This window comes from Bos javanicus, chromosome 16 (assembly GCF_032452875.1).
Source record: "Bos javanicus breed banteng chromosome 16, ARS-OSU_banteng_1.0, whole genome shotgun sequence".
NCBI classification, from domain to species: Eukaryota; Metazoa; Chordata; class Mammalia; order Artiodactyla; family Bovidae; genus Bos; species Bos javanicus.
This window is the reverse complement of record NC_083883.1, coordinates 62,420,018-62,439,183: the sequence shown is the minus strand read 5'-3', so window position 1 is coordinate 62,439,183 and position 19,166 is coordinate 62,420,018. Positions and strand designations below refer to the sequence as shown.

Below are 19,166 nucleotides of genomic sequence, written 5' to 3'. Positions count from 1 at the left end.
GTATATAAAGTTCCATGTACCTTCCCTTCAATCTACTTTTCATTGTCTATTATTACCCCGTATGTTGTTGTTTTAGTCACTAAGCCATGTTTGACTTTTTTGTGACCCCCCCTGGACTGTAGCCTGCCAGGCTCCTCGGTCCATGGGATTTCTCAGGCAAGAATACTGGAGTGGGTTGCCATTTCCTTCTCCAGGGGATCTCCAGGGTATCTTCAATCCCAGGGATTGAACCTGAGTCTCCTGCATTGCAGGCATATTCTTTACCACTGAGCCATCAGGGCTCCCATTATTCTTCCATCTGCAGACTAGTTTCTAACTAAAATAACTCAGAACTTCGATTTTTTTCTTTTTCTATTTATTAGCTGTGCAGCCTTGGTCAAGTTACTTAACCCCTGTGTGCTGATTTGTTTACACTGGAAATAACTGTACCTACCTTAAGCACTAAAATGGACTGGAATGGGTGAATTTAACTCAGATGACCATTATATCTACTACTGTGGGCAGGAATCCCTTAGAAGAAATGCAGTAACCATCATGGTCAACAAAAAGAGTCCAAAATGCAGTACTTGGATGCAATCTCAAAAATGACAGAATGATCTCTGTTTGTTTCCAAGGCAAACCATTCAACATCACAGTAATCCAAGTCTATGCCCAAACCAGCAACGCTGAAGAAGCTGAAGTTGAACGGTTCTATGAAGACCTACAAGACCTTTTAGAACTAACACCCAAAAAAGATGTCCTTTTTATTAGAGGGGACTGGAATGCAAAAGTAGGAAGTCAAGAAACACCTGGGGTAACAGGCAAATTCGGCCTTGGAATGAAGCAGGGCAAAGGCTAATAGAGTTTTGGCAAGAAAATGCACTGGTCATAGCAAACACCCTCTTCCAACAACACATGAGAAGACTGTACACATGGACATCACACATGACACAGATGGTCAACATCGAAATCAGACTGATTATATTCTTTGCAGCCAAAGATGGAGAAGCTCTATACAGTCAGCAAAAACAAGACCGGGAGCTGACTGTGGCTCAGATCATGAACTCCTTATTGCCAAATTCAGACTGAAATTGAAGAAAGTAGGGAAAACCACTAGACCATTCAGGTATGACCTAAATCAAATTCCTTATGATTATACAGTGGAAGTGAGAAATAGATTTAAGGGCCTAGATCTGATAGATAGAGTGCCTGATGAACTATGGAATGAGGTTTGTGACATTGTACAGGAGACAGGGATCAAGACCATCCCCATGGAAAAGAAATGCAAAAAAGCAAAATGGCTGTCTGAGGAGGCCTTACAAATAGCTGTGAAAAGAAGAGAAGTGAAAAGCAAAGGAGAAAAGGAAAAATATAAGCATCTGAATGCAGAGTTCCAAAGAATAGCAAGGAGAGATGAAAAAGCCTTCCTCAGTGATCAATGCAAAGAAATAGAGGAAAAGAACAGAATGGGAAAGACTAGAGATCTCTTCAAGAAAATTAGAGATACCAAGGGAACATTTCATGCAAAGATGGGCTCAATTAAGGACAGAAATGGTATGGACCTAACAGAAGCAGAAGATATTAAGAAGAGGTGGCAAGAATACACAGAATAACTATACAAAAAAGATCTTCACGACCAAAATAATCATGATGGTGTGATCACTGACCTAGAGCCAGACATCCTGGAATGTGAAGTCAAGTGGGCCTTAGGAAGCATCACTATAAACAAAGCTAGTGGAGGTGATAGAATTCCAGTTGAGCTATTTCAAATCCTGAAAGCTGATGCTGTGAAAGTGCTGTACTCAATATGCCAGCAAATTTGGAAAACTCAGCAGTGGCCACAGGTCTGGAAAAGGTCAGTTTTCATTCCAATCCCAAAGAAAGCTCAAACTACCGCACAATTACACTCATCTCACATGCTAGTAATGCTCAAAATTCTACAAGCCAGGCTTCAGCAATACGTGAACTGTGAACTTCCAGATGTTCAAGCTGTTTTTAGAAAAGGCAGAGGAACCAGAGATCAAATTGCCAACATCCACTGGATCATTGAAAAAGCAAGAGAGTTCCAGAAAAACATCCATTTCTGCTTTATTGACTATGCCAAAGCCTTTGACTTGTGGATCACAATAAACTGTGGAAATTTCTGAAAGAGATGGGAATACCAGACCACCTGACCTGCCTCTTGAGAAATTTGTATGCAGGTCAGGAAGCAACAGTTAGAACTGGACATGGAACAGACTGGTTCCAAATAGGAAAAGGAGTACATCAAGGCTGTATATTGTCACCCTGCTTATTTAACTTATATATGCTGAAGACAATCGCAACCCACTCCAGTATTCTTGCCTGGAAAATCCCATATGTGGAGGAGCCTGGTAGGCTGCAGTCCATGAGGTCACTAAGAGCCGGACACGACTGAGTGACTTCCCTTTCACTTTTCACTTGCATGCATTGGAGAAGGAAATGGCAACCCACTCCAGTACTCTTGCCTGGAGAATCCCAGGGATGGGGGAGCCTCGTGGGCCTGCTGTCTATGGGGTTGCACAGAGTCAGACATGACTGAAGTGACTTAGCAGCAGCAGCAGCAGCAGCAGCAGAGTACATCATAAGAAACCTGGGCTGGAAGAAGCACAAGCTGGAATCAAGATTGCCGGGAGAAATATCAGTAACCTCAGATATGCAGATGACACGACCCTTATGGCAGAAAGTGAAGAGAAACTAAAAAGCCTCTTGATGAAAGTGAAAGAGGAGAGTGAAAAAGTTGGCTTAAAGCTCAACATTCAGAAAACTAAGATCATGGCATCTTCTTCCATCACTTCATAAGAAATAGATGGGGAAACCGTGGAAACAGTGTCAGACTTAATTTTTTGGGGTTCCAAAATCACTGCAGATGGTGATTGCAGCCATGAAATTAAAAGACACTTACTCCTTGGAAGAAAAGTTATGACCAACCTAGAGAGCATATTCAAAAGCAGAGACATTCCTTTGCCAACAAAGGTCCGTCTAGTCAAGGCTATGGGTTTTCCAGTGGTCATGTATGGATGTGAGAGTTGGACTGTGAAGAAAGCTGAGCGCCGAAAAATGGATGCTTTTGAACTGTGGTGTTGGAGAAGACTCTTGAGAGTCCCTTGGACTGCAAGGAGATCCAACCAGTCCATTCTGAAGGAGATCAGTCCTGGGTGTTCACTGGAAGCTGATGCTGAAGCTGAAACTCCAGTACTTTGGCCACCTCATGCGAAGAGTTGACTCATTGGAAAAGACTCTGATGCTGGGAGGGACTGGGGGCAGGAGGAGAAGGGGATGACAGAGGATGAGATGGCTGGAGGGCATCACCGACTTGATGGACATGAGTTTGAGTGAACTCTGGGAGTTGGTGATAGACAGGGAAGCCTGGCGTGCTGCAATTTATGGGGTCGCAAAGAGTCGGACATGACTGAGTCACTGAACTGAACTGAACTAAACCTTAAGCACTAAGGGCTAAGTCCCTTAAATAGGAAGGGATTCAGTAAGTTACTATTATCCCTTTTCTAAAGGCAAGGTTTTGTTCATCAGCCATCCCTTGAGTGGATCGTGAGTACTCTGAAGGCAGGGACTAACAGTGGCACAACTGGGATACTCAGGGAATGTTTGTTGAATCCTGATCCAGGCTTTCTCCCCTCCTGCCTTTTCTCTTCTCTCATCCTGTCTACCCTTTCTCTGCCTACCCATCTAAAGCCTAACCCCACATGGGGAATAGCCATTCTTTACAACACTTTCTTTGTACCACTCCGATGGTGATTATTAGAATGTTTTGAGAACTAGATGAATATTCTGTTTTTGTTTTATTTTTTAACAGCACTTAGGACATAATAGGGGCTTCCCTGGTGGCTCAGATGGTAAAGAATCTGCCCGCAGAGCAGGAGACCTGGGTTCGATTCCTGGGTTGGGAAGATGCCCTGGATAAGGAAATGGCAACGCACTCCAGTAGTCTCACCTGGAGAATTCCATCATCAGAGGACCCTGGAAGGCTACAGTCCAAGGGGTCGCAAAGAGTCTTCTCCAGCACCATGGTCTGAAGGCGTCGATTCTCTGGCATTCTGCTTTCTTTACGGTCCAGTTCTCACAACTGTATGTGACCACTGGGAAGACCATAGCCTTGACTATACGGACCTTTGTCGGCAGAGTAATGTCTCTGCTTTTCAAAACACTAAGTTTGTCATCGCTTTCCTGCCAAGAAGCAATGGTCTTCTGATTTCATGACTGCAGTCACTGTTCTGCAGTGATTTTGGAGCCCAAGAGGAGGAAATCTGTCACTGCTTCCACCTTTTCCCCTTCTATTTGCCATGCAGTTATGGGGCTGGATGCCATGATCTCAGTTTTTTTAAAATATTTAGTTTTAAGCTGGCTCTTTCATTCTCCTCCTTCATCCTCATCAAGAGGCTCTTTGCCTTCGGCCATTAGAGTGGTATCATCTGCATATCTGAGGTTGTTGATGTTTCTCCCGCCTATCTTGATTCCAGCTTGTAATCATCCAGTCTGGTATTTCTCATGATGTGCTCAGCATACACGTTAAACAAACAGGGTGACAGCAGACAGCCCTGTCATACTTTCTTCTTGATCTTGAACCGATCAGTTGTTCCATACAAGGTTTCAACTATTGCTTCTTGACCTGCATACAGGTTTCTCAGGAGACAGGTAAGATGGTCTGGTATTTCCATCTAAGATCTTCCCACAGTTTTTCAATGATCCGCACAGTCAAAGGCTTAGCGTAGTCAATGAAACAGAGATAGATGTTTTTCTGAAATTCCCTTGCTTTCTCTATAATCCAGCGAATGTTGGCAATTTGATCTCTAGTTCCTCTTCCTTTTCTAAACCTAGCTTGGACATCTGGAATTTCTTAGTTCACATAATGCTGAAGCCTAGCATGCAAGATTTTAATGGCAACCCACTCCAGTATTCTTGCCTGAAAAATTCCATGGACGGAGGAGCCTGGTAGGCTACAGTCCATGGGATCGCAAAGAGTCGGACACAACTGAGCAACTTCACTTACTAGCGTGGGAAATCAGTGCAACTGCCCCATGTTCAGCACATTCTTTGGTACCCTTCTTGGGAGTTAGGATGAGGATTGACCTTTTCCAGTCTTGTGGCCACTGCTGGGTCTTCAGATTTGGTGACATAACGAATGCAAAACTTTGATGGCATCATCCTTTAGGGATTTGATTATTTCTGCTGGAATTTCATTGAATCCACTAGCTTTATTAACAGCAGTGTTTCTTAAGGCCCACTTGACTTTGCTCTCCAGAATGTCTGGTTCTGGGTGACTAACCACAACATCATAGTAATCCAGTTCATTAAGATCTTTTTTACACAGTTCTTCCATGTATTCTTTCCATCTCTTCTTGATCTCTTTAGCATCTATTAGGTCTCTACCATTTTTATGCTTTATTCTGCACATCTTGGGCAGAATGCTCCCTTAATGTTTCCAATTTTCCTGAAGAGATCTCTAGTCTTTTCCCTTTTGTTGTTTTCTTCTATCAAAAAGCACTGTTTGTTGACTATTCACTGGAATTTTTACCGATGCTGAAGCTGATGCTCCAGTATTTTGGTCATCTGATGTGAACACATAACTCACTGGAAAAGTCCCTGATGTTGGGAAAGATTGAGGGCAGTAGGAGAAGAGGGCATTAGAGAAGATGGCTAGACGGCATCACCGATGTAATGAACATGAACTTGGACAAATTCCAGGAGATGGTGAGGGACAGGGAGGCCTGGTGTGCTGCAGTCCACAGGGTCTCAGAGGCGGACGTGACTGGGTGACTGAACAAGAACAAGAGGACACAATAACCACTCAGTAAAACTTAACTATTGATGGAAGAAATTTTCACATACTGAGGTGTGGGCATGCCAACTGAGTGGTTAACACTTTCACTACTTTCACTTATGCCAACTACAACAGCAAGTCTTGTACTCCATCAAACATGCATTGTACATCTGCTTTAATTACTGAAGAAAGGCTGCACTGTCCAGAATTTTAAAAAAAAGTCCCCTTTGAAGATAGAGATAAACGCCTCCCTTTCTGGGACATCAATTCTACTACTCCTTCAATGATAAGGCTTCTTCTTTCCTAGGTGCCAGAGCCATACTGATTTGGTGTGTACAAGCTAATCTGTCTTTTCTGTCTTTTTTTTGAACTGTGAGATAATGTATTCCTACCAGGTTTGATGTTCTTTATTCTGAAAAGATACAAAACTGCTGAAAACCATGCTTTTCTGGGTCAGTTCCTCAGAGCTACTGAGAGGTTGACTAAGGTCCTCAGTTCAGTTCAGTTCAGTTCAGTCTCTCAGTCATGTCCGACTCTTTGTGACCCCATGAATCGCAGCACACCAGGCCTCCCTGTCCATCACCAACTCCCGGAGTTCACTCAGACTCACGTCCATCAAGTCGGTGATGCCATCCAGCCATCTCATCCTCTGTCTTCCCCTTCTCCTCCTGCCCCCAGTCCCTCCCAGCATCAGAGTCTTTTCCAATGAGTCAACTCTTCGCATGAGGTGGCCAAAGTACTGGAGTTTCAGCTTCAGCATCAGTCCTTCCAGTGAACACCCAGGACTGATCTCCTTCAGAATGGACTGGTTGGATCTCCTTGCAGTCCAAGGGACTCTCAAGAGTCTTCTCCAACACCACAGTTCAAAAGCATCCATTTTTCGGCGCTCAGCTTTCTTCACAGTCCAACTCTCACATCCATACATGACCACTGGAAAACCCATAGCCTTGACTAGACGGACCTTTGTTGGCAAAGGAATGTCTCTGCTTTTGAATATGCTCTCTAGGTTGATAACTTTTCTTCCAAGGAGTAAGCGTCTTTTAATTTCATGGCTGCAGTCACCATCTGCAGTGATTTTGGAGCCCCCAAAATAAAGTCTGACACTGTTTCCACGGTTTCCCCATCTATTTCCCATGAAGTGATGGGACCAGATGCCCTGATCTTCGTTTTCTGAATGTTGAGCTTTAAGCCAACTTTTTCACTCTCCTCTTTCACTCTCATCAAGAGGCTTGTTAGTTGCGTGTCATCAGCATATCTGAGGTTATTGATATTTCTCCCAGTTCTGCCCAAATAAAACTCTCTTCTAGTGTTACTACAGATTGGTTATTAATTATTTCCTTTGACACTATTATAATCATGTCATAGGTTTTTTTGCAGTTTTCTAAGCTCCTATAGAGCAGAACTATGCAGGGCATTTTCGGCTTCATTTCTCAGGGTCTGCCAAAGCACAGTGGCAAAGGCTGAGCTGGGAAGGAGCATCGTGCTAAGGGCACTGGGGAAGGGGTTCCGTAAACCTCTGACAGATGATGGTTATGAATGCGTGCAAAGCAAGACACGGAGAGACTGAACTGATGGCCCAATCTCCCAAATTCTCTTTCACTATTCAAGTTAAAACCAAACTCTCCAGCAACGGATGCAGACATCCAAGGACCTTTGGGGGCCGCTCGAGGTGGCTCAGACGGTAAAAAAAAAAAAAAAAAAAAAATCCTCTTGTAATGAGGGAGACAAGGTTCGATCCCTGGGTTGGGAAGATACCCTGGAAGAGGCATGGCAACCCAGTCTGATATTTTTGCCTGGAGAATCCCCATGGACAGAGGAGCCTAACGGGCTACAGTCCATCAGGTCGCAGAGTCGGACACGACTGAGCGACTAGGCACAGCACAGGGACACAAAACCCGGGGAGGCGGGCTCAGGCGGAACCTTCGTCCTCAGCTCCAAGTTTCCCAGGACTCCACTTCTACCGATACACTCTGAAATACACGGCCTCCTTCCCCACTCTAGAAGGCCTAACCCGAGAATGGGATCCGGTATTTTCAACGAAACGACTAACGGACACCTCAACGTTTGAGGACAGTTTCTCCAAGCAGCCTTAGCCCAGCGCGGTCCCATAAGTTCCCCCACACTTCTACGGCCCACAGCGGAACTGGCTGGAGTGCGGAACCCAGGGCGCGTGCTCGGCGTGCAGGCAGCCCAGCGCTCGCCACGCCCTCGCCACGCCCCCGCCACGCCCCCAGGCGCCTGTCGCCCGCCCGCCCCCCGCCGCCCTTGTTCCGGGACCCCTTGCTGTGCTGCTCTTAGACCCCCGCGCCGCGGGAGCGATCTGGGCTAGCCCGAGCTCCCTGTTAGCCTGGGGAAGCCGGAAGAGACCGGGCAGCGGGGGAGAGCAGCAGAGGGTGCCGGGGACCTCCCTGCACGCCCAGGGAGACCAGGGGGATAGAGGGAGCGAGGCTGAGTTAAGCGAGGGAGCTCGGGTTAGGTGAGTTGGGTGCGACTTGAGCTCGGGACTGGTGGGCCAGGCCCCCACGCCGGCGTCAAACCTGGTCCAGAAGACAGGCGGACGCATGGCCTCGTCATTCCTGCCCTCGGGGGCCACCACGGGCGACAGTGGCGGAGAGCTGAGCTCCGGGGACGACTCCGGGGATGTGGAATCCCTCCAGAGCCCCAAGATCGAGGCATCCAGGAGTCTGCCAGAGCTGTTTGAGAAGGCTGCAGAGCACCTCCAAGGCCTGGTGCAAGTGGCCAGCAGGGAGCAGCTCTTGTACCTGTATGCCAGGTACAAGCAGGTAAAGTAGCAGGGAAGGGCTGGGTGCCGGAGCGTGACCGTAAGCCTTCTCTTTCCGCCAAAAACAGATGGTGAAAGTGCTTGGTTAATGGTCAGGTGTAATGAAGTTTGTATGTGTGTGTGTGTTTTTAATCATCTAAGGATTAGCTTCGTTCTGGACAGCGAAAGGACCTGTCTGCTATCCTAGGAGCAATATTTAGCTGACACTGAGAGACAGTTTTTCTGGGTCTTTCCCGACTTGTTTACTGAGGGACAGTTTTTCTGGGGCTTTCCCGACTTGTTTAGTGACCTTGCCCTTATGCCCTTCATCAGCTTCAGAACATTTACAAAATGGGTGAACAATCAGAACCAGAACTAGCTTGTAGCTCCCGAGTCTAAGGCTCTGAAATTACCTGGAGGTATGGAAATACAATAATGTCATATGGCACACCTTTTATTTATCCTCAGAGAGTAATTGGGTTGGAAAATTAGCGCTTCATCATAATCAACAATACTTGTTTAGCATATTTTATAGTAAAACACTTGGGAGTTACACCTGTGGGGGATCCAGAGAAGCAAAAACATCATGATACTTGCCATCAAGAGATTTACAAAAGTTACCTGAGGAGTTTAGATTTAAACATGTGAAAAGCTGCCAACAAGGGTTAAAAGTTGAGGAAGACTCCAGCTTTTGGAACACAGGAAGCAATGGAGTTCTGAATAATAGTCCATTTTATGCCTCTTGTTATCTGTTTCCCCTTATATTCTTTAAAAAGAAATAGTTGTGGGGGTCCCTCTGTACCATAAACTGAATATACTGACTTGAGATGAAGATTCTTTTGAAGATCGATGAATATCAGTTAAAGTGACCTGAGAGATGTAGTTGTAGGGATAAATGATATAAATTATAGTGTTCAATGAAAATTGCCCCTGAATTGGCCTCAGAATTTTTTCTCTTGCAAAAGTTCTGGATATCTGTTTTCTCTTTGGTTGTTAGTCCTGTCCTAATAACATTACAATGAGACTTTCAATTATTTCACAAGAATTTATTGAGCATTGTGTTTGGACAAGTAACATGGCTGACTGATAATTCTCTGGGCAGGATAAGACTAATTTTCTCCACATTTCCAAGAAACATTGTTTTCCTCTCTATGACATATCTTTATTGGTATTAGCATCAGCATCGTTAAATATCTGATACCAAGTCATCAGTGAACTATCATCACCTGCCAGCTGCTAAACCATTGTGTCTCAGGTGTACTTCATCCAGATAGTCTGGAAGAGGTGTGCATTCATCACCCTCTTGGCATTAGAGTGTTTAGAGATATTCTGTATCTGGAAATAAAATTCCTCATTATGAGAGAATAATTACTAGAGAACTGGAGAATAAGATTATGCTTACTTAGGGATGTTAGGACATTCAGTGTTCATCAGTCTCTTCTAAATATTTTGTTTCTATCAGAATTCTGTGGCGGTATTAAAAATAGAAGTCTTTGATAGAATAACAGAGTTGAGAGTTCAATATAATTCCTGCATAGTGGATCAAAATTTGTCGTAAAATAATTACATTTCTCATAAAATCGGCTTTTCTCATGAAATAATTTCACTTTCTATTCCAAATAACACTCTATTTTGTCAGCAGGAGAAGGCTAAAAATAAACTGAGCTGTGAACATTGTTTTCTCAGGCAGAGACCTAACCTTACCTAACATAATAGTTATCTTAGTCTCAGATAAGCCAGTGGTTCCACTAGCATCTTTTAGTGGTTTCAAAAAGATCACAGCAGTTAATGTTCATCAGCCTGCACTGTGCCAACAAAAGGGAACTGGCTGACACCTGTGAAAACCCGAGGACAGTGAAAATTTCAAACTCCTGTTGAGGAGCCTTCAGCACCAGCACAAGTGGGGATAGTCAACACATCTTCCTACTTTAACCTGGGTACACTTGATTCACTGGCATTTACCATTGGCAACCTTGGTTGAAACAGTCTGTTTCAGGGGCCCTGAAAATATCATGTATATATCAGAGACAACAGAGTTTGGGTGATGCTCTGTTAAAGTGCTACATTTTATAACTCTGTTTCATAGCTTAGGATTCATTATCTAATGATTTGAAATGTGTTACTAATGAGGTCCTAGAATTCTGTAGTTTTATTTATCCAGTCTTTTCTGGATCCAGAACTGTTCTTTGAATTTGGGAATACAAAAGCTTCTGTGTCAGGATACCGGCTCAGCTGCTGAACTTTTATTTTCATCTCAGATAATGGGCTAGAGGTGGCTGATCTAGGCTGATAGGGTGCTCCGCTTCATGTAATCAGCCAGGGGCTCAGTCTTTTTCTGTCTTGTAGGTTAGCCATTCTCTAGGGCAGCCGTTCTCCAACTGTGGTCTACAGACCCCCCCTGAGAATCCCTCAGACTTCAGAGAATATAAAGTCAAAACTATTTTCATAATAATACTAAGACAATACAGGCATACCTCAGAGATACGAGTGTTTGGTTCTAGACCACTGCAATGAAGCAGATATCACAATAAAGTGAGTCACAGGAATTTTTTGGTTTCCCAATGCACATGAAAGCTGAAGTGTTCATTGCTCAGTCACATCAGACTCTTTGAGACCCCGTGGAGTGTAGCCTACAAGGCCCCTCCGTCCATGGAATTCTCCAGGCAAGAATACTGGAGTGGGGTGCTGTTTCCTTCTCCAATATAAAAGTTATGTCTACACTATACTGTAGTCTATTAAGTGTGCAGTAGCCTTATGTCTAAAAACATGTACATACCTCAGTTGAAAAATACTTTATTGCTAAAAAGTGCTAACCATCGTCTGAGCCTTCAATGACTTGTAATCTTGCTAGTGGAAGGTTTGATATACTGGGAGAATTAGCAAAATGTGACCTAGAGACATGAAGTGAGCTAATGCTATTGGGAAAATGGTTGCAATAAACTTGCTTGATACAGGGTATGCACAGACCTTCAATTTGTGAAAAATGCAGTATCTGCAAAGCACAATAAAGCAAAGTGCAATAAAACGTGGTATGTTTGTATTTGCCTTTCTTCTGTGCTGTCATGGTGGATAAAACTGCTGATGTATTAGCGTGAATCAAGGCAGTGGCAGCAGTAGTATTTTTTAACTTTTTTTTTTAACCACTGTGTACTCTGAATTTAAGTTGGACTGTAAAGAAAGCTGAGCGCAGAAGAATTGATGCTTTTGAACTGTGGTGTTGGAGAAGACTCTTGAGAGTCCCTTGGACTGCAAGGAGATCCAGCCGGTCCATCCTAAAGGAAATCAGTCCTGAATATTCATTGGAAGGACTGATGTTGAAGCTGAAACTCCAATATTTTGGCCACCTGATGCAAAGAGCTGATTCATTTGAAAAGACCCTGATGTTGGGAAAGATAGAGGGCAGGAGGAGAAGGGGACAACAGAGGATGAGATGGTTAGATGGCATCGCTGACTCAATGGGCATGAGTTTGGGTAAACTCCGGGAGTTGGTGATGGACAGGGAGGCCTGGCGTGCTGCGGTTCATGAGGTTGCAAAGAGTCGGACACAACTGAGCGACTGAACTGAACTGACTGATGAACTTAAAAAGAAAAAGGCCAGTTTCACTTTAAAATGCCTTTGATAAAGCAGTAAACATTACTGATTTTATTTAATTTTAACTCTTGAATACAAGTCTTTTTAATGTTGTGTGTGATAAAATAGGGGTACACACAAAATACGTCTACTGCATACTGAATTATTGTTGGCTGTTTTGAAGAAAAACGCCTGTGTAAATTTTGAGTTGCAAGTTGAGCTACCCACTTTTCTCAACATACATAATTTTAACTTAATATAGCAACTTACAGATAAACTATGCTTATTCAAGCTTGAGTATTTGGCATACAGTTTCTTGAAAAAGAGAAGTCAGACTGTCACTTAAAGGAAAACAACTGCTGGTATTTGTTGCCAGTGACAACATTTGAGCCTTGAAGTGAAAATTAGGTTTGGAAAATCTGTACCTGCCACCTGATCTTGACAGGTTCCTAATACTAAAAAATGTTTTTGATAGATTAGTGCTAGCTTTAGTGATTGTGAACTTTTACTGTTGTGTGTGTAATGAAATAGGTCAACATTTGGAAGATCTGCACAACTCAGTGAACTATTTTCAGATGTTGCAGGGAATGAAGTTACAAATTATGTGTGGATAGAAGATGCATTCAAAGTATGCGAGTCAGACCAATGGATTTTAATGTAACAGTATAAAAAATTTGTTGATGTGGCTTCAGATTCCACATTGTGAAAGAAAGAAAAGAAAGTGAAGTTGCTCAGTCGTGTCTGATCCTTTGCGACCCCATAGACTGTAGCCTGCCAGGCCCCTCCATCCATGGGATTTTTCAGGCAAGAATACTGGAGTGGGTTGCCATTTCCTTCTCCAGGGGTTCTTCCAGACCCAGGGATTGAACCCAGGTCTCCCACATTGTGGGCAGATGCTTTACCATCTAAGCCACCAGGGAAGAATCTTTAAGAAGCTATCCTTGAAGAAACTGCTACTTGTTGAGATTTGGTGTGATATCAAAGAAGAATATCTACAATTATCTCAAAATGCTACTAAAATACTTCTGTCTTTTCTAACAATGTATCTGTGTGAAGTTGCTTTCTTCATCTAAAATAATGTATCACAATAGACTGAATGCAGAAGTAGAATACACCTGCCTTCTATTCAGATAGTAAAGAGATTTGTAAAATGTAAAACAGTGTCACTTTTCTCACTAAATATTTTTTTGCCTTAAAATATATAGTTATTTTTTGTTATTTATTTTGTTATTTATGTTAACATGTAACAAGTTTATTATTTTTAAAATTAATTCACATTTAAAAATATATTTTCATTTCTAATCTGGTAAATATTGATCAATATAATCCACATAAACAAAAACTCTTTGGGGGGCTCAGTCTCTAAGAGTGTAAAGGGGTTACAAGACCAGAAAGTTTTAGAACTGCTGCAGTAAGATCTTTCCATGATCAGTTCTAGCCCAGGCAGAGGGAAAGGGAAGAACAAGTCCCTCTTACTTTTTAAGGAAGATATTTATATCATTTTTACACACATCCAGTTCCCTGGACCTGGGCGGAAGTTGCATAGTCACATAAAATGTTCAGCTCAATGATCTTGTGTGTGGCTGAGACTTCTGTCACTGTGGGAGAAATGAAGGATAGGCATTGGCATTTGTTTCTGCCACTGGCTGTTGTCTGGACGAAAAAACACAAAGTAATTGCTATTTTTATGATACCTAATAGTTTATCTCATTTCATATTTCTAACAGTCCAGTCGTTCAAGTGATTTTAGAGATGCCAGAATGGAAGCCTGGATTCTATATAGCATACAAAACCGAGTGATGTCTAGTAGAGGAGTATTGGACTTTGATGTCAGTCCTGGAGTCAAGTCTTGACTCCTGATTCAAGATTTATAAATGTGTGAGCAGTGACAATCCTCCTCAGCTTCTCTGTACTCATTTATAGAATGAGTACGTAACGACAAGCCTAACAGGATTGTTGTGTGGCTCCTTTGACTTAATGTGAAGCTTTTGGTTTATGGTGATTGTCTAAGAAATGCAGCTCCTGCTCTTTCATCCTTTCTTCTCCCTGTCCTTTCCTCACTGGACTGCCCCTGTGTCACTGTACATTTTAATAATGACCAGAGAGCCATACGATTAATTACTAAGCAGATAATAGAGATGACAGTTATTAGGAAATCAGAGCTGAATGAGATCATTATAGACTGAAAGGGTTCCTTAGAATCTGAACCTTGAGTGGTACTGAAAGGAGCATTTTGAAAAGTGGAGGGAAGAAGGTGAGGACTTTTCAGTTGAGGGAAATAACGTGAGAAAAATAGAATAAAAATGAAAATCCTTAAGGCAGTTGAGTAGACCAGTCTGGTTAATGAGTGGACTATCAGTTTGATTTTAGCAAAATGCATGTGTTAGGAGTATTAGGAGGTAGTGGGAAGGTCCCAGAGAAGTAGGTAGGGTTCAGATTGTGGTATTTAGCTTTAGGGAGATAGTGGGTAGGTATTGTGTTGAACACATGCCTAATGTATACATTCCATATGCAACAAACTTTTTTTTTTTTTTTTTTTTACTGCCTTCAGTTAGACACTATGCTATGTGCAATGGGTGGGTTAAGAATAGTTTCTGAGAGACTTTATTCTTGTAGAAAGATGAGACTACACAAATCTCGCTAACACAAGGGAAATGTGAAAAGTGCCATCACAGAGAGAGAGAAAGTGTTGTGAGAGTTCATCAGAAAGGGAGATTACTTGTGCCAGGGGGAATCAAGGTGTGCAGTAAAGTCTAACTTGTGTGAATTTCATTTATGCTTATTCATAATGCAAATAATCACTGTGTAGTTTAACTACAAGTGTTTGAGGATTAAAAATAAGTATTGACCATGAACAAGAGAAGATTATTGTGGAATAGATAGAATTTATAGAATTTGTTGTTGAGAGCCTTGAAATTTTTTCATGGCTTTTAGCATCTAAGTTTATACTGACTAGTTTCATAAACTTGAAAATAGTGTGTTTTATTCTGGAGTTTGAGAGAGAAAAAATGTGGATAGTGTTGAGAATCAGCATCAACAGACTGTATGATGAATTCTGATAAACTGTACTTTAAATCTTGTTTATTGCATATTTTAAAATTCTTCTACATTGTAAGTGGTAGCATGATTACAAAATCTATAATTTGTTTTATATATATATACACAATTTGTCTAATTTAGGAATGTAACTGTTTATCATTCATTTTTTAAATGTGTTATACTGCTAGTTAACGGTTGTTTTATGCAATAAGCCAAAGCAGCCTCCATTTAAAGTTTATATTTTTGGTTTGCTTTTGCAAAGTATGTTACATTTTATTATTTTATATAGTTGTAGATATTTTCTAACCTATAGTTACAAAGTATACATAATAGATTTAAAAATTAAAAGTTTCTCAGGCAGTTTTTTGAAAAATAAGTTCTTGGTTTTATCTCTGCCCACCCCCTTCATTTAGGTCAAAGTTGGAAATTGCAATACACCTAAACCAAGCTTCTTTGACTTTGAAGGAAAGCAAAAATGGTAAGAAATTCTTGGGATCTAATGTGGTTGTTGTAAAGGGTTTAGGTGTTTAGGAATTAGAAAGTAGTGAGCAGATTAAAGAATTATTTTTATATTAATCTCTTTCTGCTGTAGGCAGTGCTAATGACAGGCAGTTGGGAGAGAGATTAAAAGAAGCCGATTTTAGATAAGTCTCCTAAAGGATTCTTATGCTTTGATGTTGGTATATAAGTAGTTCATACATTCCTCACATATGAATCACTTCTTAGAGAGTGACTGTAAGAGCTGTTGCTTGAAATTTTCCTTCCTTATCATACAGCCCCTAATGGGTCACCACTTCTCTCTGGAGGGATCTTGGAAGAAGTTCTGGAGGATGGGAAGGGAGAAGAGCAGGGTAAATCCCCATATTTTACTCTTTTTTTCCTTCCCCAGTTTTTTCTCCTCATCTCTAATGCTCTTCCGTTCCTTGCCTACCATGGTAAAGAAGTACTTCTAATAACCTCTTGAGCACAGGGAGAAAGAAAAATAGATACTGAGCCTGCTTCTTTCCTGAATCCATAGAAAGACTATGCCCTCCTAGAATTTTTTTGTTTTTAATTATAATTCAGAGATTACATCCTGTCATATGAGGCCTTATATCCTCCTACCTTAAGTGAAAAGAGAGAAATCATATACAATAGGGAAACTTACAGAAGAAAGGACTTTGGAGCATCCGCCTGAAATTAAAAGTAGAGAAGGAAAGGTTTAAAAAGAAAAGGTGAAGTATGGTTGTAGAGAGAAGAACTACAACTGGTTTCTCACATTCTTTCTAGAGCAGTGCTCCTCAAAATGTGGTTCCCTGAACAAGTTGCCTGTCTGGGAACTGTTTGTCACCCAGCTGTGAGGAAATGTAGAGCTTGAACGTGAAATGCAAATCCATAATGTCATTAAGCACAATTGTTTAGTTCAGCTGACTTCTTTTGTATAGAGCATTCTCAGTGAAGGAAGCTGTGCTTTGATTTTCTTTCTGGCTCAAGCTTCCTATGCTGATGACAACAAATAGTTCTCTGCTGCTGCTAAGCCCCTTCAGTCATGTCCGACTCTGTGCGACCCCATAGACGGCAGCCCACCAGGCTCCCCTGTCCCTGGGATTCTCCAGGCAAGAACACTGGCGTGGATTGCCATTTCCTTCTCTAATGCATGAAAGTGAAAAGTGAAAGTGAAGTCACTCAGTCGTGTCTGACTCTTAGTGACCCCATGGACTGCAGCCTACCAGGCTCCTCCATCCATGGGATTTTCCAGGCAAGAGTACTGGAGTAGGGTGCCATTGCCTTCTCCGATAGTTCTCTGACTGGCATTTTATTACTGTTATAAGACTACCTGATGCATATTTTGTGCATTTTTTAATTTATGAATTATAAGTTCACCATTACTTTCTCCCCTGTGTTTTCCTATTTTTTTCATGGTTTTTAGTAGTTTTTAAAAGTTTAGACTTTACAATTATAATAATTCAAGAATCATCAATAGATGAATAAGGCAAGAATCATCAATAGATGCTAAAACCATTAGATGAAAAACAACTTGGGAACAACATTCACACAATCTGAGTTCACACAATAAGAGTTTAATTATTAATTACAAAGAGAAAACCTGGAGACACTGCTTGTACTAAATCCTGACTCTTATCACTAAGGATGGGACGAACTGCTGTCATGTGCCCCTGATGTGATGAATTGTAAATGACATTTCACCTATATGTTGCGCTTGCCAAATATTTCACCTGATTCTAATCATGATTAATCATTTTTGGCAAGAAAACTCTCTAGGTGAGGAAACAATCAGACAAATGCAAATTGAAAGATATTTTAAAAAACACCTGGTTCGAACTGTTAAAAAAATATCAGTATCATGGAAGACAAAAAGACTAAACATACTTGAAACTCAGTGTTATGTGTGAGTCTTGATTGGCTCCTCATCTGGAAAAAGAAAGCTATAAAGAATATTTTGGGGAAATCTAAATACAGTTCATATACATTTGTTTGCTGCTGCTGCTAGGTCGCTTCAGTCGTGTCTGACTCTGTGCGACCCCATAGACGGCAGCCCACCAGGCTCCCCGTCCCTGGGATTCTTCAGGCAAGAACACTGGAGTGGGTTTCCATTTCCTTCTCCAATGCATGAAAGTGAAAAGTGGAAGTGAAGTCGCTCAGTCGTGTCTGACTCTTAGCGACCCCATGGACTGCAGCCTACCAGGCTTCTCTGTCCATGGGATTTTCCAGGCAAGAGTACTGGAGTGGGGTGCCATCGCCTTCTCCGTACATTTGTTTAATAGTATTAAATAATGAAATTTCTTTACTTTGAAGAATGTATATTTGGGGTAAAGTGTTACAATGTATACAAGTAAATTTCAAGAGATTAAAAATAAATTTAGGTAACCTCAGAAAGATGTTCTGTCCGTGATAAGAGCAGGAAGGTAACGGGAAAACTCTGAGACTGAGTTACCTTTTACAGTGGATCAGTGACTGTACCTCCCAGTTGGAGGTAGAAAGAATTGGCAGGAAAAGCCAAGAAGGAGGACTGGTCTAGCAGCTGGCAGAAAAGAAGAAAAGGAAAGTGCAGAAGGGGGCTCAGGACTGAAATATTGCTCTTGGTTACTGAACTGCAGGAAGTCCCTGCCTTCTCATTAATTAGTACTCTTTTCTGTCTTCGCTGCCCCCTCACTTTTGAAGTCCCTGCCCAAGGCCTCAGGATCTACTACTGGCAGCTTAGAGATGAGATAACAGCAGGAGGGGAAGGTGTATTTCTCACACCTTAAAATGAGAAGTTTGAAGCATTTCCCACAGAATATTGTTTTATGTGATGAATAGTGAACACATTATTGAAATGCCATAAACACAGTTAATTCATTAGATGGGAACTACTCCTATTGTCTGTAGACCGTGTGTTCTCAGCAGGGGTGAAATTTGGGTTTGAGGGAGTTTTAAAATCTTAGATATTACAATAGTTTATGTCTTCTTAAATTCGACAAATATGCAATATATATTTTAAAATTTCATGGGAAGGGTGATTAGAGGGAAAAGTGTCTAAAAGGGCTCCTTAGGTGGGCTGATAAGGTCTGTATTGCTATGGACCAATGTAAAGGCAAAAAGAGAAGGCTGTGCGTCTGTGGCTTATTACATCTTGTGACCATTAAAACGTGTGCCTTTTTCTTAATAATAACAAGAAATATACTGTTTGTGTTTCTTACATAATTAATGATAGACCATTTTGGATATTACTACAGGGAAGCATGGAAAGCTCTTGGTGATTCAAGCCCCAGCCAAGCAATGCAGGAATATATTGCTGTAGTTAAAAAATTAGATCCAAGTTGGAATCCTCAGGTAAGACTTAATGATTATAAATAACACTTTCCAAAAAAACACCATCTTTCTCTCAAATAAATGTTAAAACTAAGCTGTAGGCTTAAGTAACATCCTTTGAGTTTTATTTTCTCAAATAGGAAGATTATAAAGTTATTGTAATATTTATCTATCTAAAAATACTATTGCTTATATGTTCATATAGCCAGCTACTGATACTGAGAACT

At 41.6% G+C, this 19,166-nt stretch overlaps 1 protein-coding gene across 3 annotated transcripts in view; it reads left to right on the top strand.

Annotated features, from left to right (window-relative positions):
* The first annotated feature begins 7,746 nt into the window (after window positions 1-7,746).
* The window catches only part of ACBD6 (acyl-CoA binding domain containing 6), a 192,709-nt gene continuing 181,289 nt past the window's right edge, over window positions 7,747-19,166 (top strand). Inside the window, exons 1-3 of one of the 3 annotated variants that reach the window (XM_061383378.1) lie at window positions 7,747-8,559; window positions 15,561-15,625; window positions 18,864-18,960. In XM_061383378.1, the coding sequence (XP_061239362.1) occupies window positions 8,338-8,559; window positions 15,561-15,625; window positions 18,864-18,960 (384 nt within the window). In that variant the 5' untranslated portion in view covers window positions 7,747-8,337. The remainder of the gene's footprint in view (window positions 8,560-15,560; window positions 15,626-18,863; window positions 18,961-19,166) is intronic. The other 2 variants (XM_061383379.1, XM_061383381.1) reach the window with 2 other exon arrangements.